Below are 20,975 nucleotides of genomic sequence, written 5' to 3'. Positions count from 1 at the left end.
GCTGTCATTAACAGTTCGTATCGTGAGGGGGCGCCTGGGTGGTTCAGTCACTTAAATGTCCAGTTCTTGATGTCAGCTCAGGGTCCTGAGTTCAAGCCAGACATCAGGCTCCCCAAAGGACACATAGGCTACTTTTAAAACAAAGGTGTGGGGGGTTATATCTTGAGATGCACACGTTCTTGGGAGAAGCAAATTTGCTGACTATTAGTTTAAAAAATGTCTGTTGAATGCTGTAGGCAGGGCATTCGTGCTGAGAGTCAAGACTCACTAACTGGAGCCTCCTGGGGCTCCTATGAGAGAGAGACAAATACATAAGAGATGCTAACAGTAACACTCAGCATTTATTGAGCCTTTACTGTATGCCAAGCAACATATTAGGTGCTTAATGTAAATCACCTTAGTCCTCAGGAAATCTCTGAGCTGTGTTTGACTATTAACCCTATTTCGTAGATAGGGAGACTTCAGTGTTGAGAGGCGGTGTCACTCTTCAGGTAGACAGGGTCACGAGTAGCGGACTGTGGGTCCCGCCCCAGATCTGTTTGATGGCAGAACTCCGCGACTACAAAACTCAGATGCGTGTTGGCTCCACATCAAGACCACATTCTCAGCACGACTGGGGAAGGCCGTTTTGAGCTTGGTCTTAAGCATGAGTGGAATTCAGAGAAAGTGAAGGCAGGGGGCCCTCTGCAGGAGGGTCAGCACGAGTAAGAGGCAACGGGAACAGTTTCCTCCTGTCAAAGTGGCGGGTTCTGAACAGCCCGGGTAGAAGTCTGGTAGTTGAGTCTGTTTGGGCTACTATACAAAACTACTGTCAACTGGGGGGCGGGGGAGGGGCCTCATAAACAACACAGGTTCATTTCTCGTAGTTCTGGAGGCTGGGAGATCCACGATGAAGGTGCAGGCAGCTTGGGTGTCCGCTGGCCTGCTCCCCAGTTCACAGGTGTTCTCTCACTGCGTCCTCACCTGGCAGGAGGGGTAGCTCCCTGGGGTCTCCTATGTAAGGGCACTCAGCCCACTCCTGAGAGTCTTATCTTTGTGACCTAATTGCCTCCCAAAGACCCCCATCTCCTTTTTTTTTTTTTTTAATTTTTTTAATGTCTTTTATTTATTTTTGAGACAGACATAGAGACAGCATGAGCAGGGGAGGGTCAGAGAGAGAGGGAGACACAGAATCTGAAGACAGGCTCCAGGCTCTGAGCTGGCTGTCAGCACAGAGCCTGATGTGGGGCTCGAACCCACCAACCATGAGATCATGACCTGAGCCAAAGTCAGATGCTTATCTGAGCCACCCAGGCTCCCCAAGACCCCCATCTCCTAATGCCATCACACTGGGGATCAGGTTTCGACATAGGAATTTTGGAGGGACACGGATATTCAGTCTATAGCAGCAAGAAGAAGGTAGGCTGAGGAGCTGTGTCAGTGTGGTTGGAGGCTAATCTTACAAAGAGTAGGAGCCATTGAGGACTTTTGAGCAGATGAATATGTGATCTGAAGAAGATGATATTTGAGGAAGACTGAAGACAGTTACAGATCTGGAGGATTCCATACCCCTCAGGGGTCATGTGTGTTTCCTCCCATTAAATTATACATCCACAGAGTGGTTTGGAAACCAGAGAAATTGTCCATTAGCGAGGGGAATAGGGTGTGAGCTAGGCTGATTGCTATAGTTAGAAGAAAGGTCAGAAATAGAAATTGCATAAAACTCACAGGGTTGGAGCAGAGTTTGAGAGTTGGGGAAAAGGCTAAAAGAAGAGGAGTCACAGGGGGGCGCCTGGGGGGCTCAGTCGGTTGAGCGTCCAACTTTGACTCAGGTCATGAACTTGCAGTTAGTGGGTTTGAGCCCCGCATCAGGCTCTGTGCTGACAGCTCAGAGCCTGGAGCCTGCTTCAGATTGTGTTTCTGTCTCTCTGCCCCTCCCCTGCTCATACCTGTTTCTCTCTGCCTCTTTCAAAAACATTTAAAAAAAAAAAAGGAGGTGTCACAAGGGAACGGTGCTAAGTTTTATGTTGCAAGAGAATAATTCCATTGGTAAGGAGAGAAATCCAGAGTGAGAATTATTGGGAGAGAAAAGAGCTTTATAGCTCTGTTGGCTTGAGATGGATATGTCGAGTACTCGGGCCTATAGACCAGAGTGTGTGGGAGACGATAGGACTGTGGGTGAAACAGAGAGGTGTCTGTCTCCCGCACGGGCCTGCTCTGGCTGTGTGGGTGAATCCATGTAACCAGGGGAGAAAAGACCCTAAATGCCCTCTTCCTGAAAGGGAACAGAGTGTGATTGTTGGAGCAGAGATGGGGGAATTAGGTTTATTTATTTATTTGTGATACGGTGGGTTTTACATAGTAAATTATTGAGTCCCAACGTTTGGAATAAAAATAACCTGTTAAGATGTTTAGAGATACTCGGTGAGGACTGCTGTGAGTATAAAGGAGTGCTCAGCTGAGCACTTAACATGTTTCCATCTGTAGATGTGGTTCAACTTTCTGGAAGTCCTCTCCGGGTAGTTTTGCTTTCTGTTGGTAAAGTTTTAAAACATCATCTAATTATGACACTTAAACAAAACATTCTTTCCGTCACTGTCAGGTTTCTACACTGTGTTTCAGATTGTGGAACTGAAAGTTGAATGAAGTATGCAAGAACAGCTAAGGGCTAGACTAACCCAGATGTGAATAATTGTACACAGACAGAAGCGGGGGTGGGGGGTGGGGGTGAGGTACTTTCTGCCTTGGTCTCAGGCTGTAGTTTTTCATCTTCACACAAACATGGATTTCATTTTTATTATCTGATGTTTCCCTCTGCTTCCAGGTGCCCAGATGACTATTATGAGCCAAGCTTGTGCAGAAAGGTGTAATATAATGAGGCTGGTGGACCGTCGGTGGGCCGGGATTGCCAAAGGAGTGGGCACCCAAAAGATTATTGGAAGGGTACATCTAGGTGAGCAGAAAGCACTATGGGAGTCTTTTCAGGGTAGCGGGTGTTTCACAATGTACTTTGTATTGGTATAGCTGACCCAGCAAGCCTGATCCCCAGAAATGTTAAATCCTATGTTCTGTCAGAGTTCTACACGTGCGTGCTGTAGTTGGTTACAAAAAATCAGTCCTAGGTGCTTCTCTTCTCCTGCTCCTTAGAGTATCCTTCAGCTATTCAAGCTCATTCCTTGTGGTGCTCACCTCCATGTTGCTAAATAACGTGTGTGTCTTGCAGTTACTGACACGTAAATACTGTAGAGAGCTGAGCCACTTAATTGAAAATGATTGCTTTTCCTTTTGTGTTGCTTTTCTTGACAATTAATAATTGTCTTGTTTTGGTCATCTGGCATTCTAAGTGTTCCTCAGTCCCCGAACACATACCTAGTTGTGTAAATCTCCCGTTGAAGGTTCTTCTGGACACGGGACCAGTGCCGTCCAGTCTCCAGAAGCTGGTGTTTTAGACTCTCCCTTGCCTGGGTCCCAAAGTCGGCTTTCCCTCTTGCGGTTAGATGGGATTACATGAATCCTCTGTCGTCTTCTTTGTAAGTTTTCTCCCCAGTTTATTAGAGGGCACCTTCCTGTAGCTACCAGAGAAAGAATACAAGGGAGGAAACTGAGTCCTTCATTATCAGAACTTGTCATAGTCGTTTTTTTCTTCCTGTGTTCTACCAGTCCGGCTAAGTCGGGAATCGTTTTTGTTCCCACAGTGTTTTGTCAGTGTTGCTGCTGTGTCAATGCTTGATCCTGTATTTGAAACATTTCTTTTCCATTTTTGAATCTTGTAGAATCTTCTTTGACCTCTCACTGTTCTGAAATTTCAGATTCACAGTGATATTCTTGGGTCTAGGTCTGTCTTCATCCACTGCAGGGGGTACGTTTCACTTCCCCTTCCCCGCCCCCAGGATGTTTGTTACTCCGGTGGGATGATGTCCTGTCCCAGACTCGTCCTTTAATTTTCTTTCCTTCTGTTTCTCTCTTTCCTGTGCCCTGGATGTGGTGGGTGTTTGCGGGATTTCCTCGGCGTTGCCTTCCAACCTTCCTATTACATTTTGTATTTGTTCGATGGTTTGAGAAGATGTCTGGTGATCCTTGGCATCTGCTCATATTGAAGACCGGGACACCAAAAGGCTATTTGTCTCATTATTTTTTTAAAAATTTTTAATGTTTGTTTATTTTTGAAGGAGAGAGAGGCAGAGCATGAGCAGGGGAGGGGCAGAGAGAGAGGGAGACACAGAATCCGAAGCAGATTCCAGCCTCTGAGCTGTCGGCACAGAGCCCGACATGGGGCTCGAATCCATGAGCTATGAGATCATGACCTGAGCTGAAGTCGGACTCTTAACCGACTGAGCCCCCCAGGCACCCCCCAAAAGGCTATCTGGAACATTACTTGGGTGGGCAGCCTCGGCCATACTGGGTGACCCAGAAGTTGGAAGGAAGGAAGGAAAGGGTAGAGGTTCTGTAAACGTAAACTTAATCCCTCTGGGATTCAGTCGGGTTCCTGTTGTGCCTTTGTCTTCCTCCATGTCCACCTCTGTTTCCCTCCCTTGAGAAAATAAATCTCTAGTCTACTGTTGGGGTGAAAGGAGAGTCACCTAGTTCAGCTGAGGGCTAGAGGGAACCCCACGATCTAACCATGCCTCCTACACCCAGTCTACCTAGTTTGGATTCCTCTCCACCCCTGTTTGCACAAGTACTTGTTCCCTAACCACTTGGGGGATCTGTGATGTTAACTGGCTTGCTTCCCTGTTTTCCTCACTGCCCTCGCCTTTCTGTTCCCAAATCATGTTTCAGGGTCTCTTCTGGTTTTTTTTCCCCCTTAGTGATTTGTACCTTAAAAAAATAAAATTTTAGGGTCGCCGGGGTGTNTGAAAGTTGGACGCTTAACCGACTAAGCCACCCAGGAGCCCCAAGAATATTTTTTAAAAATTAAATTTTATTATAATTACTCATGAGTGAATAGAGACAAATATATGTGCTCATTCCTTCCTCTGTAACCAGAATTATTCCTTTTTTAATACCTTAAATCCCTTTAAGTGAGACTCAACCATCAAGTACCACTTGTAGTTAATCTCCTTCTGACCCTTTTCCTATGCATTTTATTCTTGTAAAAGGTGGTCGTATAATGTATAGAATTTTATACTCTGTTTTAAGAAAAAATAACATTTTCTCACTGTTAATTTAATTAAAAAATTAAAATTAAAAAAAAAAAAAAGAGAACATGAGTGGGAGAGGAGCAGAGATGGAGGGAAACACAGAATCTGAAGCAGGCTCCAGGCTCCGAGCTGTCAGCACAGAGCCCGACATAGGGCTTGATTCCATGAACTGGGAGATCATGACCTAAGCTGATGTCGGACAGACACTCAACCGACTTAGCCACCCAGGCGCCCCCTTCATTGACTTTTAAACTGATCATTGGCTTCACTGGATTTTTATACTTAACTTACCTGTTTCATGCTTTGCCTTGACTTTGCCTGATTGTAAGAAGCAAGGCACAGAATGATAGATCCCTTTCCAAAGCTTGCATGAGGCTTTTGAAGCAAAAATCCGTAATCCCTTCTCTTAATATGCTTTAGCTCAGGTTCAGATTGAAGGAGATTTCCTGGCATGCTCTTTCTCTATACTTGAGGAACAGCCTATGGACATGCTTTTGGGACTGGACATGCTGAAGCGGCATCAGGTAATTAAGTGCTTCATTATCTTCCTCACTGACATTTTGTATGTTATGTGGTTATGATTGCATCATTTCTCTCGGCTGTGTATATTAGAGAACTGAGAAACCATGGCTCTTCAGACTTGGAAAGGTCCCTAATTGAGGATGTCATCATACATGGTTTGAAATGATTTATCAGTAGAAATAGAATCTCTTCTTATGAAATCTTTCCGAATCTGTTAAATCCTGCCATCTGTTTGAGATTATAATGGGCAGCTTGGTTCTCTTGTGTTACTTTTAGTTTCTGATTAGAACTCAGGTAATTTTTGATGGGTTTGTAGGAGGATCTATAAAACACATGATGATGATTTTACTGCAAGTATAAGTTTAGTAAATCTTTAGCAGCTGGTCAGACAGTGCTTGGAAGAAGAACTGCAAGATTAAGGAAGAAGGTGTACATAAGACGTTGGCAGTAGAAATGTTCATTTAGCACAGGGAGAATGGTTTGTAAATATGTTCACTTGTAATCATATTTATATTTCCACTCTGAAACCTAACAGTTTGTTTAAAGATAAACTGTTCTGATTGAAGAAGCAGTTACTGTCCACTGGGTAATAAAACTTTTCACAGCAAGGTTTCCTATCTAGGCAATATTTGTATGTCACTAATTCTCTTTTTTTTTTTATTTAAATGTTTATTTCTTTTGAGAAAAAGAGCAGGAGTGGGGAACGGCAGAGAGGGAGAGAGAATCCCAAGTAGGCTCCGCATTGTGAGAGCAGAGTACAACTCGGGGCTTAAGGGACTGAACCACCTAGGCAGCCCTATGTCACTAATAACTCTTTAAAAGTGTTTTAAGACTGAGTTCCTATAAAACACATATTGCGGGGCGCCTGGGTGGCTTAGTCGGTTGAGCGTCCGACTTTCGCTTAGGTCATGATCTCGCGGTTCGTGGGTTCGAGCCCCGCGTCGGGCTCTGTGCTGACTGGCAGCTTAGAGCCTGGAGCCTGTTTCGAAATCTGTGACTCTCTCTCTCCTGACTCTCCCCTGCTCATGCTGTCTCTCTCTCTCTCTCTCTCTCTCTCCTAGAAATAAATAAAACATTAAAAAAAACCACATATTGCATTAATATTCTAATCAAGGCACAGAATTTTAAGTAGAAGTGGTGAGTGAATGCGTGTATTAATAAAACCTAATTTATTGTCACTATCTTTTCCCATTTTTTAGTCATGCTATAGACCAATAGTCTTCGGCTTTATAGATATAAAACATATATGTGTGTACTGTCCTATGTTAAATAATTAGAAAAATACACGGAAAAGGAGGGTGGTGTAAGTATGAAATAAGGATTGTCTTGGTGTGCCTGGGTGGCTCAGTCGTTTAAGTGTCTGACTTTGGCTCAGGTCATGATCTCACGGTTCGTGGGTTCTGTGCTGACAGCTCAGAGCCTGGAGCTTGCTTCAGATCCAGTGTCTCCCTCTCTCTCTATTAAAAAGATAATTAAAAAAGTAAAGATTGCCTTGCCCGTATACCACTTTTGAGATCATTGGTACTTTATGCAGTAAGCACAATGTAAATAGTGATGTAAATGTATAAATAGTATGTCTCAGTTTTATAGGGAAAAAATCATCTGTATATTTCTAAAAAGGGCTGCTGATTATGCTTGGCATTTTTCCAAATTTCATATAGTGGACATCTATTAACATTTAAGTTAAAAAATGAATAGAGGTTGGGTTAGACAAATATGTATAAACTACATCATATAAAGATGATTCTTCTATGAACTTTTTTTTATTCTGCTATAAACTTTAAATGTTTAAAAAATACTTAAATATTAGGAATACTTGGGTGGCTCAGTCAATTGAGCTTCTGACTCGACTTCAGCTCCTGTCATGATCCCACAGTTTGTGAGTTCAAGTCTTGCATCAGGCTCTGTGTTGACAGCTCAGAGCCTGGAGCCTGCTTCAGATTCTGTGTCTCCCTTTCTCTCCGACCCTCCCCTGCTCGCATGCTCTCTCTCTCTCTCTCTCTCTCTCTCTCTCTCTCTCTCTCTCTCTCTCTCCCCCCTCTCTCCCTCCCTCTTTATCCCTCAAAAATAAACAAACATTAATACTTAAATAAAACTTAAATATTTAAATTCAGGATAACTTTTCTGCATGGTGTTTTGTCCGCTGTCATCAGTCTTTGGTTTTTTCCTTCTAAGTGTTCCATTGACCTCAAGAAAAACGTGCTGGTAATCGGCACCACCGGCTCACAGACCACCTTCCTACCCGAGGGAGAGTTACCAGAGTGTGCCCGATTGGCATACGGGGCTGGGCGAGAGGAAGTGCGGCCAGAGGAGATTGCAGACCAAGAATTAGCAGAAGCTCTTCAAAAATCCGTAGAGGATGCAGGTATTTGCAGTGGCCAAGCTCTTGGATAACTTGCTCGTTATAGTCAGTGAGCCAGGGAGGTTAGAGCTTCAGAGGGGATGGGGACCTTTTCAAGTTCCTAATCCATGTCATCGTGCTGTCCCGGATGTATTCCTTGTCCTCTGACCGCCTCTTCTCTCAATACAGTAACAAAAAACTCGGTGTTTCGACAGATCGTTGCTGTGTCCTAGGCACACTGGGGAGTTCTTGGCTTAAGCACATTTTGGTAGGCTTCCTGAAAAATCTTGTGTTCCTTTTTCCTATCAAAAATTCTTACACTAAGCAGACGTTTCCTTTTAAGTTCTCCTGTTCCCCTGAACATTTATTTCCTTTTTTGGGGCCCGCTTCCTTTGAAGGATAGCCTTGTCCTGACTAAGCGGCCCCGACACCTTTTTTAATATCTACTGAAAGTTGCTGCTACCAAAGATAGAGGAGCCAGCAATACGGAGCCTAACTGAACACTAATCAGAGTACAGGGTTTATGCTATTAGATTGCAGAGTGTGTTCTCGGGCCAAAGTAGAACAGGGGACAAACTCGTGACGTGGGGATTCCGGATTCCTTTCTCCATGAGTCTCCATTGTCATGGTTTCAGTCTAAAGACCAAGCCAAGTTTTTTTGGGTGAGATGGAAGGACACATTTTTGCTGAAATCCTACCTCCATGTGATCATTTTCCCCCATCTGTTCTATAACCGTGACTGTGGGATGCATTTTCTAGAAACTGAAGAGGATTAACTTTTAAGTTGGGGTTATTTTAAAGTTTTGAGCTATAATTATTCATCAGTGACTAATATCACACATTGTGTTTTCTGATGCAGTAAAGTGTATTAGAGCCACAAGTTCAGGGAAGAGCTTTCTTCTAAAGACATAAAAGATAGGAGCTCATTTAAAAAAAAAAAAAAAGGCAGTCAGATTTTGCCAGTGTTTTTATGGAGAACACCCAAGGTCTAGCCCTGAGCCTCTTTAAATTAAAATGAGTGTGGATAGCAGACAGACTTCTCCAAGCTGGCCAGGTTCATAATCTGCTCCACCACACCGTTTGGCTCCTTTGAGTTCTACATACAAAGTACAGCCTTGGTTGTAGAAAGGGGGAAATTCTGAACAGCCAGGGGGAAACTAAATTCATAGTTTTAAGCTTCCCTGCAGGGCGAGCATGACTGAGTTTGACAAACCCACTTAGGAGGTTTTACCCTGTTTTTAGTGACTTGTCAGTTTAGCCATCATTCTGGGTATTAATAAAATGTTGCATTACCATCTTGTGAAATTTGTATTTTCCCCCCACAATTTGGTGTTTTTATTTGAGAAGCACTGGCTGATGATAGCAATACTTTCTAACCTACTCACAGTTACCCTCCTTGGGTGATTACCTTCCTGTAATAAAAAGCTAAGGAGATTAAAATAGAAAGTACAGATGTTTTCAGGCATAGCGAAAGGAATGTAGTGATCCGAGCGATTAAAAGGAAGGGCTCCTGGCTGGCTCGCTGTGCAGAGCCTGCGACCCCTAACCTCCGGGTTGTGAGTCCAAGCCCCACGGTGGGTGTAGAGATTACTTTAAAAACACAAAAAAGCAAATTAAAAAAAAATGAAAATATTTTTCAAAAAAGGATGAAAAGGAAGTGGGGTTTTTTTGCCCACGGGACAATTTTTTTTTTTAGTAACGATACATGGCTTGTGCTAATTTTTACAGTGTGTGAACAAATTCTACATCAGGTTCTTCTTGTTTGGAACACCGAGTTCCCAGTATCCTCAAAATCAAAACTTTGGACCTAGTAGGTGAAAGTATTTTTGCTAAGAACGGTTTCTTTGGTGGATACCTCATACCATAGTATCTTTATCTTTCTATCAGCAGCAAAATAAATCAATAGGAGCTCTATCAGATACATTTTCTAAACACCGACGAAAAGATAAGTTAAGGCAGGATGATCCAGTTTCATTTGTTTTCCTTCTAAAAATAAATCTCAACTGAGAAAGAAATTTGGAAAGTGACTATTACAAGTGTTTGCTCACCTTTAAGGTTGCCATAGCCTGTGATTCCATCCATGGGTCTGCTGTTTCCACCTGTCTCACACGTCTGCCCATGAGTTCCATGTGTGTGGGTGTGTGAGATTAATTCCTTTCCAAGTTCTATCGAAGATCTGTTGAAGCTGACACGTTGTTCTATGTATTGTGAGAGAATTAAGCCACCCAAACGTCCCCCAACGTTGACTCTCCCGGTTCCTGGTTGTAAAGATGGCAGAGGAATGGAGACAGTAACCCTGCATGCTGTGTGGTTTGCATTGTTAACCCAAGTTTGCTTGTCTGTTTCCTAATTCAAACAGAGCGTCAGAAGCCATGATGCATGTAGTGTGTGTGTGCTGCAGCTGGAGTGGGCCCCAGACCAGGTATTTATAGACGCCACGTTCAGCCTTCCATCCAGTTCTCATCTGTGCTCAGAAAGTCTCTGTGTCTGCCGCAGTTTCGGAATTTAGCTTCTGCCATCCATGTCGCCTCGTCTGATCTGGTTACAACCAGCCTGTACATGCATCCGTATGTTGGCATACGTACATACCGAAGCAGAGTTTCCTATTTGTAGTTTCATCAACTGCTGCAACAGTCTGAGGGGGGAAGGGAGATCCCAAGAAAAACCGGGTCCCTCTGGCCAGCGTGAATAGAGCAGATTAAGGGTGTCAGCACTGCAGAGTGTTGTTGAAGATAACTACACTGTTAGGGGTTTCATGAGCCTGTTTCTTCTGGAAAGCTGGAAGTTGCTCTTTCATATCTCGGCACACAACTGCCTAGAGTGGTAGAAGGTCAGACATTTTCGTTCCGCTGAAGAAGAAATGGAGGCTTCGGCCTGGTAATGTGTCTGGGGACACAGGGTCAATAACGTGGCCAGCACTGAGGTTTCATTCTCCCAGTGATAGGAGCTGAGACTTCACTCTTGTCTCCCAGCCTCACAGAGTCTCCACGGAGATATGCCTTTCCATTTCCCTGGAGTGGGAATACAGGAGACGGCAGCCTTGAGTTTATGGCTGATTTATCAAGAGGAAAAATGGCAGCTTCCAACCTAGGGCGTTATAGGGGCTTCCAGGCTGGTTGTAATTAGATACCTAGCACTTAATTTCTTCTTTTTTTCTTTCTTTCTTACAAATATGGAGTAAAAGTAGGCACAGTTTAATTATTCTTAATGCCCGTTGTTCGCGGTCCCCTTCCACTGCCCTGTGGTACTGAGCCAGTCCCCTACGGTCAGGACTTAGGCCGGTGAAATCTCAGTAACTGGAGGACTGTGTGCTGCTTTCTCAGTGAGCACCAAACACACACTGAGGCCACGTTCTGCTCGACCTGATACAGTGATTGGAACTGGTTTGCCTAGTGCCCAAAGGCCATCATTACATGCCCCGTGCTACTTACATGGATATTTCACTGTGATGCATCTTTTCTGTTCTCATTAACTCACAGCTGAACCTCTTTCGGAGTCAGCCTTAGAGATTGATAAATAAAACTAATAACTGTGTTTCTAGACACTAATGGATATAATTTACACTGAAGCAAATGCTGTTTTCCCGTTGACCTCTAAACTATTGTTTCACAAGAAGTCGGTAACTTGCTGACATAGTCAGTGCTTTATCTTCTCATGCTGTTGACGGTGTTGGATTAGAATGATTTAGAGCTGTTTGATTCTGGATTACTTCCTGACTTCTTAAGGTCAAGCCCTCCCCCGCCCCTTACATTGGATATTAATCACCATGAAGCATCCGAGTCTGAGAAGCGCCTGCCCTGAGAGATTGTATTGTGAAGTAGTTTTTGCTGCTACCCATTGACATTTAATTAATGATCTTCTAGTAACTGCATAGAGGTCAGTGTTTGTATCAGTGGCAAAAAGAGAATTGGGACTGATACTTACGGCATCGTGAGGTGCTCCTTGAGCCTGCCGTCCATGAGTGCTCAGTCAGCTGTACTGATCCTAAATTGTCATTGCCTAACCAAAAGCTGTTATGAACTATCTCCCTCCACTGCCAGGATCCTCCCCCCTTTCCCTGCCCTAAAGTACTTAAATGTTCTCACTTAGTTGTGCTATGTTAACGTGACAAAGTAACTGATAATCCTTTCTAAGGTTGCCATATTTGGTAAGGCGATGATGAGATCCAGTCTGTTTGCTCTTTATCTTTATTTTTGTTCTTTGAGTCCTTGCTCAGACAGTTAGATCATGATTTGGATCATGGGAGTTTGAATAGAAATAAATTAAATAGAATATTTGTTTCTCTGTCTTCCAGAGGTCTCCTTTCTCTTTATAATCCCCACTCTGTTACAGATATATCTGGTTTTAAACTTGTCGTTTAGAACCCTCGTGTTCACGTTTGAAACACTAGAAGTGCACCGACATGAGAATCACTCTAGTGCAGAGATCCTCACAATTCTTAACATGCTTAAGAACCAGCTGTGGAGCGTTTTGAAAATGCAGATCCACAGGCTTCCTCCCGGGGTGGCGCCCTAGAATGCGCTTGCTTAGCATACATGACTTCAGGGCAAGTGACAGAACACACCCGGAGAAACCCTCCTGAGAGTGCTGGACTCACGGAGAATAAAGATACATAAATGTCCTTCAGTCTTGAGCACTGACTCAGCCATTATGTGGATGTTTATTAATGGTACTTAAAGAAAAGGATTGAATCAGAGCATACATGTTTTGTTAAGAATGTGCGTACCTCTTACTCTGATGCCATGATGTTAAATTGTCTACCCCAGTGAGAATGCTTCTTGTATGAGTATCAGAATAAGACAGACCCAAGTTTAAGGATCTGATTTTGTTCTGTCCTGTTGAGATTTGTATCATCTGAGAAGTTACTGGCCTTTGTCACCTACTAATCTCTTTTCCTTTCCCTTTTGTTCCATATAGAGAAAAGCGGTAAAGAAACTACCTCACTGGGAATGTCATCCTTACCAACTTCAGATGGATTCAACCATCCAGCCCATTCTCCAGGACGGAGCCCCGAGATTGGTAATCCTATGAGTCTCGCTCGCTCTGTCTCTGCTTCCGTCAGCCCTATCAAGCCCAGTGACCCTGACCGCATCGGACCTAAAGCTCTAAAGGCTTTGAAGGCTTCCGCTGAATTCCAGGTAACCTCTGAAAAGAGAGAACATCTTCCTCCACAGGATCTTTCCGATAGTGCTTCTTCAGCAGACAGTGTTCCCGCCGACCGTGCTCCAGCCATGCCTCTGCAGAATTCATCCGAAGAAGCCATCGTTGCAGAGAGCATGGAGAAATCTGCTGAAGGAAGCACCCAGGGCCTCAGATCTCCTCTCCACATAAGACGGCAAGCTAGTTTATCTGTCACAACTGCTGGTGTGCAAGAACCACCGGGGTCTCCAGGTGAAAAGGGTTGGCATCCGGAAAGTCGGAACCCGAGTCCAGGGAACAGCCGTCAGCACAGAGAACTGGGACACGAGCGGCATCAGGCTGTACAGCAGGATGCTCTGCATGACCGAGAACAGGAACACCCCTGTGACACAGAAGACTTTGAACTTCCTGGGGAAGGGCAACAGAATCAACCAAGAAGTGTTGATTTGGAAGCTACAATGAAAGAAGATGGGCTGCAGCAGAACGTGGACCTTCCAGGCACAGACGAAAATATTCTACCTTCAGGACGCTTTGGCCGCTCACACTCAGAAACACTTATGGAAGTAGATACAGTCCAAGAGTCCCCAGGTGCTGTGCTTAACTCGGCAGATGGTCAGAACGCCAGTGTCAAGAACATCGGCGCATCCGGTCTCACCTTAGAGAATCCCCTGATGGAAGTAGAAACATCAAAATGTAACCCTTCATCTGAAATTTTGAGTAGTTCGATTTGCACTCAGGATTTACAGCTCCCAGACAATAACGTTGAAATGTCTGGAACAAATAAAGAAGATGGGGATTGCTCCCCGCCTTTAAGTCTCTGTGGCAGTTGTCAGCCCTCTGTGGAGTCAGCAGAGGAACGGTGCTCCTCTCTGACAGCAGCCTTGAAGGAACTCCATGAACTCTTGGTCATTAGTAGTAAACCAGCTTCAGAAAATGCATCTGGGGAAGTTCTCTGTCAATCAGAAATGGTAACCCACAGCCAAACAGGTATTCAGGAACTTTCTGAAAGGTGGACCCAAAGTGAGCATGTTACAGCTACCCAGAATGAAGAGCATTTGCAAGTCTCCTTTCATCAGACCATATCTGTGTCCGTGAGGGCAGAAGAGTTAACAGACACTTCAAATGGTGCTGGAGTAGATGATGTAGAAAACATTAAAGTCAGGGATCCAGGTGATGGCCTAGTACCTGATAAGGAAAGTGTCCCCGAGTCTAGGGAATCCGAAAACGAGAGCAGTTCTGCCACTCTAGCCTCAGCAAAAACGTCTAATCAGTTACACTGCACCTTAGGTGTAGAAATCTCACCCAAACTTGTAGCAGGTGAGGAGGATGGTGTCAGTCCCGCTTCTGAGCAAACGAAGTCCTTGTCCAGGTTCACGTTGGTTGAAGATTTGGGTCAGGGCTCACAGAATCTGGTGACAGACAGTCCTGAAACCCGACAAGATGCCTGTCCTGAAGCTGTGGGGCCGCTGCTTGAGTTAGGACCGCCTACCAGCCATCCATCGTCTAGTCCCTCCGTTCTTCCACCGCTGGTTTTTCCTGCTGCAGACATTGACCGGATTCTCCGGGCCGGCTTCACTTTGCAGGAGGCTCTTGGGGCTTTGCATCGAGTTGGTGGAAATGCAGACCTTGCACTTCTTGTTTTGCTAGCAAAGAACATTGTAGTTCCTANATATAGACACACATGCACAAACGCGCGCGCACGCGCACACACACACACACACACATCCACACTCACCGCATACACAGTGTATGTAGAAACCTGCAAGCAGAATGTTGAGCCAGATTTTTTTTAAAAGATTTTTTTCGGCCAAAGTAACTTATCTCTTGTCTGATGAATTTGTCTATTTGTTAAAATTTGGGCCTTTTAAATGTATTGGCAGTATGTGCATACAAAAGCTTTTTATTATCATCAAGATGATGTATTCTGGAATAAAATTGATGGTTTTGTGTATAGCATACCACTTTAGAATGAGAGTGAGTGCTTTAAAAAGCAGCCATGAGAAGGCCTGCCACCCGTGCAGCTATGAGCAGATCACCTGTCCACTTGGCCGTGGCTGTGCTGTGGGCAGGGTACAGCTTGTTGGCTCGATTGTCCATTTACAAACTTGATCACATGGTTTGCTGTTTGGACTTACACTTAGTGCTCTGTGTATTGGCGATTCATCAGTTGTGAGAGGAAATTGAAGAATAATTAGATGATCTCTCCCAGAGCGGTATGTTTTTATTTGTGTGGTTAGGCTTCAACATTTTTACGGGGTGAGTTGGGGAGGATTTAAAACTTGGGCCTCTCTGTGTACGACAGGCTGCTGCGTGGATTGCCAAGCCTTTTGGGGTGGGCCATGGGGGTGGTGGGAGGGGGGATCAGCGTCAGAGTGGAACGTGGCACTACCCAGATAGAAAAGGGAAAAGTCTGTAACTCCATTCACAAATGTCTTGGTGGTTTCAAGAACTGTGAGTGGGAAATAATGGCCGAAACACTGGAATTTACTAGAGAGCGGGTTTGCTAGCATCTTCCGGATCTCACCTCAGCCTTTAGGGCCAGCGACGAACCCAGAGTTCTGCTAAGGGGTTGGTTTGCCAGCAGTTCCTTTCCTTTCTGAGCTCATCTACCAGGAAGTCCTTCTAAAGCTCCTTGTGAGCTGTGATCAGAGTGAGACACCAGGAAGTGTGATAACCTTGTCGCGGGTCCGTCTCGGTGCTTGGAACGGTCGGTCTATTTTGCGAGCGGCCTTTACGGCAGTGCAGATAGTACTGGCGGTTTCTGACTCAAGTGGCCTTGGTAGAGATTTCCATCCCTTTCTTTCCTCAGGAGTTTCTTTTTTAAAGCAAGCTGCATCACATTTGTGTTTACCTTGTCAAGGCAGAGTGGGGCATAGTATATAGGTGTATTTATTGTGGCCTTTTTTAATCTGAGGACTAGCCCTTGGAAATCCTTGTCCTGTGGGCCCCACTGTGCAATAATCTACTGGATAAGATTTTAGGTAGTTTTTCCCGGAAAATAAATTATCTTAGGTACCTAGCAGGAATCAGAAACCTTGGTTTTATTATCAAAAAGGACTTTGAGAATGACTCCCCGATTGCAAGCTCTAGTTTGCAATGTGTTTGAAACAGATGGTTTGAAAAGGGTGATTCGTGAACTTAGTGTTAAATTTGATTTCGTGTGAAGTCTTACTCTCTTGACGAGCTTATTCTTTCCTTCAAAATTCAAGTCATTGAGCACAATCAAAGTGGAGGCTCATATCTCAGGAGTTTTTGAAGTTTTAATTTGGGGGTGCTTAGAGGCCTCTCTCTTCTGTCCTGTTCCATCTTGTTTTCTTTTTGCTGTGATATTTGTACGTGTGTTGTGAGTCTTGAGTGATGTGGCGGAGTCACATAGATTCGTCATGACCCTCCGAAGTTGGGAGATGGTTGGCAGACAGAGCTGTGCTTTACCGTTTTCACGAGGGCGCTCGAACAGTAGGTCAGCCAGGTTGTCTTTAAAATGTTCTTTTAGACAATCACATGTGGCAGACCCTTTTGCCTGCCCCACACCAAAGACGTAAGATGCACTAGGAAACTGCGCGTAGGATTTCCGTCAGCTGACTCTTAGAGCTGCGACCATAATGAAGTAGTTGGTGCTATGAGGGAAGCAAAATCCAGTAGCAATGCAATGGCCCCTGTATTTGCTTTATGGGTGGTAACTGGGAATTTATTCTAAGCTTATAAATCTTTAGGGTTACTCAGTGGGGTGGGGGTGAGGTGGGGTAAGTTATCAGCGACAACAGACTGTTCCAGAAGGGCCTTCTGGGTGAAGATGGGCCTCCTAATCTTCTGTCTGAGTGGTGGTGTACTGCTCAGTGGCTTGGCCACTGAATTTTCACAGTGCGGAGATCTGGGACTCAATCCCAGGTAGAATATAGAATATCAGTGTGGAAAAGGTTTTATTACAATAGCTTTTTACATATGTGTATTTATTTTTAGCAGAAAATTCATTAGGCCTGTATTTGTACATGTATTCTTAGGAGTACTTCGAATGAATGAGCTGAACCCGCTTGCCAAATAGCCTTGTCCTCTTTCATCATTTATTTTTCAATATATAATTGCTTTTGATCTTTAAAACCTTATTTCCCTGTCCTGTCATTTGTATGAAAGCAAAGTCGCTGACATTGTTAGGATTTCGAATAATTGTAAAATCACACAGTTCTTAAAACACAAAGGGAATTAAGGAACATGACACTAGTGAACTTTCATCCTCAGTTTTATTAAAAGTGCAGAGATTCAAGATTAACTTCTTTCAAAAATGAGGTAAAAGCATTGTGAACTCCTGGTCGCTGGCAGAACTGGTCCTGGCCAGCCGACAGCGGTAACGGGCCGCCTCACTGGACCGTGTCTACAGCTCTGTGATCAGTACTCCCCCAAGGTCGTCTGTGTTCCTTCACCAAAGAGAGGAGACGAGTGACCTGTAGGACTTCTGCACTTTACCTTAAGTTGATTCCGTGGGTAGGACTGCGCCTGGGGACCGGAGAGCTGTGCCTGACACAGCTGTGGATTGGGCCCACCGAGGCTGGTAAGAAGGGCTCCCACTCGTATACGTGTAGGCCTCCGGGCACCAGCCGGCAGCGTTCATCCCTCGGTTTGAGCTGCAGGCATTACCATCTACAGATTACCGGTCACTTGGCAGAGAGAATGGGCTGGATGGTGGGTGTGTGTTAAAACCGTCCTGCCTTGGAGCCTGTGAAAACACCAGCGCTCTTGTCTCCATCATATGTACAGAGGAAGACACGGCCCAGGGTGGGGGTGGCGGGGTGTCCAAAGCATTTCTCCAGCAAGAGGGTTGCATAAAAATGGAAAGATACATGAGACTTTGTGTCACCGATTTTGATAACCAGTCAAAAGCGGACTCTGTTCTTCCTTAGCACAGCTTTCTCTCTCTAGTAAAAGCCATAGAAACTTTGTTGGTCTAACCATCAGCTCGTGTGTACGTATACATGTGTGATTGACAACTAGCCTACAGTTCATTTTACATTGCTTGAAAAGCAAACCATTTTTGTATTTACAGATCTCTCCCCCACATCCAGCGGCTTTTATTCTGCTGTGTATATAAAAACAGCCTTGCCAATAACTGGCCAGGAAAGTCGCAGTGCATCCTGATTTTCTTTTCCTGCCTATTGGCCACCTGCAGTGAGAGCAAGCAGCATAACCAAACTGCTGTGTGTTTCCAACTTATCAGTGGTAACCTCTCCGAAGAGAAGCTAACGAGATGATGCATTCTTCCAATCTCTAGCCCAAGTCCCAAGAAGCCAAATTTCTCCTTTGAACTTGGTTACATAGTATAGTCTGTGGCTGAGTTAGAAAGAGACCGTCATCAAGAGTTTCCCGTCCTAGGAGATGAATGTTAACATTTTAGGAGTTCCATAAAGTAGCTTTCTTCCTGAAAGAATTCAACGCATCAGTTCCCCAAAGACCGAGTACATTTGAAGCCTGTCCTTGAGAACTGTGGAATGTAAAATCATGACTCGAGCTCTGTCCTTAGAGGTCCCTCAGTGTTAGTGAGGTGTAGTCCTAGGAGTTCATTGAATTAAGAATTTAGGGGTAAACCTTTGAAGTACTTGATTTTCTCTTGTGCCTTAGTTTCTCCAAGTAGCAGAGGCATCGCGTTTTGGTGGAGAGTAAAAGTGGAAGTATCAGGGAGAAAGTTTGAAAATGGCCTTTCTAGAAAAAGGGTGTGCACAGAGTGGTCCTAATACTCCCCTTCGATTCAGAATTATCCTGCGCCAAATCGCTAGATTGCCCTAGACAGAAGAATTCTAATAGGGCTTTTTTGCATCCGCAGTACCGGAAAATGGTTTCTAGATGTTCATCAGATGTTTCTTTGTTGCCCTGTTTGTGGGGTTAAGACAGAGAAAGAGTTTGAGGAAATCTGTCTGTTACTGTTGAAGGCTATACAGTATGAGTCTTTGGATAAGAGTTCATTGATTCATGGGACACCTGGCTGGCTCAGTCGGTGGAGCATGCGACTCTTGATCTCAGGGTCGTGAGTTCCAGCCCCACGTTGGGTGTAGTGTTTACTTAAAAAAAAAATCAATTGATTCAAATATTAAGTGCCTGTGTGCCAGGTACTGGTGAGGGCTGAGAACACAGGGATGATTGAATCAGATTGGAAGCCTGTCCTCGTGAAGCTTTGTCTAGTAAGGAGACGTGAAACAAATGTTAGCTTTAAGAGCAAGATCTGTTTTGACCTATTAGCATGGTTTTTATTTTAAAAGTCCTACTAGAATGATTTGGTTCACATTCAGAGAGTGGGAAAATCAGGCTCAGAATGGAATTAGATGCTGTGAGCCTAAAATTGCTCTAGAAAGTTTTTTTTTTAAGTTTTTATGGAATCAGAAACAGATAAAAAATGTTCAAACATCTGATAGAAATACTTGAAGAGATCAGTATAAATTATTTGGGAATAATTTATGCTGCTGGGGTGGGGGTGGGGGGCCAGGGAGAAACGGGCAGGATAGAAGTGCAAGTAAATGGGAGATGATCCCAAACAGGTAGCAGTGACCGTGAGCTTTTCCTCCCATCAGGGCATCCTTCCGCACAGGGTAGAACTGTGGAGTGTGCCCGGGCACCCTCCTTCTCCGCTCGAGCATAGCTGCTTGGAATATTGACCATCTGGTCCCACAGGACTTAGAGAATTCTGTGGGATTTGCTGTTTTAAAACAGCAAGATGTGGAAATGAGAATCTAGAGCAGAAAATGTAGCAAGGGCTGGCTCTGGGGCTGGGTGGTGGGCAGAATTCTTTACAAGACGATTCAAGGCTCTACCAAATCCCTCAACAAGATAGCTCCATCAAAGGAACATTCTTTAACTGATCATTTAAGATGTCACCATGTATGTTGTAATCCCGAGGTATACAACCTGACTGCTAGTGACTTCTGAGGCTTACAATTAGAAAACTCACAAGTTTATCGGATATATATTGGTGATTGGTGATTTAGACCCTCTGGGGGCTGTGGAAGGTGAGGGGATCTAGCTGGTAAGTTTCAGGGCACAATGTTAAGGAATAAACTCTACAGAGAAAAATGGCTCAAGGACATGGGAGTTAGAGAATGTTTCTTTTACTTAAAAAGGTTAGGCAGATTACCGAAGACCTGGGGTGGGGGGTATAGAATACAAAATTAGAGTTTTTACAGAACTATATTTCTTTAAATATGTACCATATGAAGGTTCTCATTTAGCCAACTTTGGGAAGGGGCATGCTGGGTATTTTTCCCTGGAAAATCCATGTCTGGTGGGAAATGATTTTGTTTACCAGGAGTTTGCTTTATACACAATGTTGAATGAATGCATCTGTGGTTTAGAGGAAGGTAGACCTCTCTTAAACTCCTACCAGAGGCGGGCAGATCAGCCGGCTGGCTTCCAGATTCCTTCAGCCTGAGATTACCTGACGCTGACCAGACTTTTTTTCTTTCCCTGCAGGCCTCACAGCCTTCTGAGTTTATGCCCCCTCTCTGAGACCTTTCTCTCTGAATGATTCTATTCCATTCTCTGTTCTCTCCATCAACCTTTTGAGATAGTTCTGGTGATACACTCAGAGCAGTTCCATATACCAATTATACCCGTGCACCTACGGTGAAAACTGATTTGCTCGTTTTTATTCAAAATCTCGTCTTCATGGCAAGCTGGGCCTTTGCTCTCCAGGAAGCTTTGTTTAGCAGTTTTGTAGCCACACTTGGCAAATCTTAGCCAATAAGATCCCTTCTCTAACCCCTTTATTTGTTCTTGCAGTTGCTCATGATTGCTTTTCTGACTTTTCTTTAAGCTTTGAGACTACTGCATCTTGAAAAAGCTAAGCAGATTGGCGCAGTAGGCTTGCCAATAGC

General features: G+C 44.3%; 2 protein-coding genes across 2 annotated transcripts in view; both read left to right on the top strand.

Moving 5' to 3' along the window:
• The window catches only part of DDI2 (DDI proteasomal shuttling factor 2), a 28,607-nt gene extending 18,202 nt beyond the window's left edge, over window positions 1-10,405 (top strand). The window contains exons 6-9 of the mRNA XM_077775902.1: window positions 2,804-2,932; window positions 5,541-5,644; window positions 7,818-8,007; window positions 10,343-10,405. Coding sequence (XP_077632028.1) covers window positions 2,804-2,932; window positions 5,541-5,644; window positions 7,818-8,007; window positions 10,343-10,359 — 440 coding nt within the window. The 3' untranslated portion in view covers window positions 10,360-10,405. The remainder of the gene's footprint in view (window positions 1-2,803; window positions 2,933-5,540; window positions 5,645-7,817; window positions 8,008-10,342) is intronic.
• A 2,527-nt stretch (window positions 10,406-12,932) lies between these two features.
• RSC1A1 (regulator of solute carriers 1) lies at window positions 12,933-20,588 on the top strand. The gene is made up of 2 exons (XM_077775580.1): window positions 12,933-14,805; window positions 20,572-20,588. Exons 1-2 carry the CDS (start codon window positions 12,933-12,935, stop codon window positions 20,586-20,588), a joined length of 1,890 nt encoding a protein of 629 aa, XP_077631706.1.
• Window positions 20,589-20,975: the final 387 nt, after the last annotated feature.

Source organism: Crocuta crocuta, unplaced genomic scaffold (genome assembly GCF_008692635.1).
Source record: "Crocuta crocuta isolate KB4526 unplaced genomic scaffold, BGI_CrCroc_1.0 scaffold127, whole genome shotgun sequence".
NCBI lineage: Eukaryota > Metazoa > Chordata > Mammalia > Carnivora > Hyaenidae > Crocuta > Crocuta crocuta.
The sequence above is the reverse complement of the archived record's forward strand: the minus strand, read 5'-3'. Positions and strand labels throughout refer to the sequence as shown.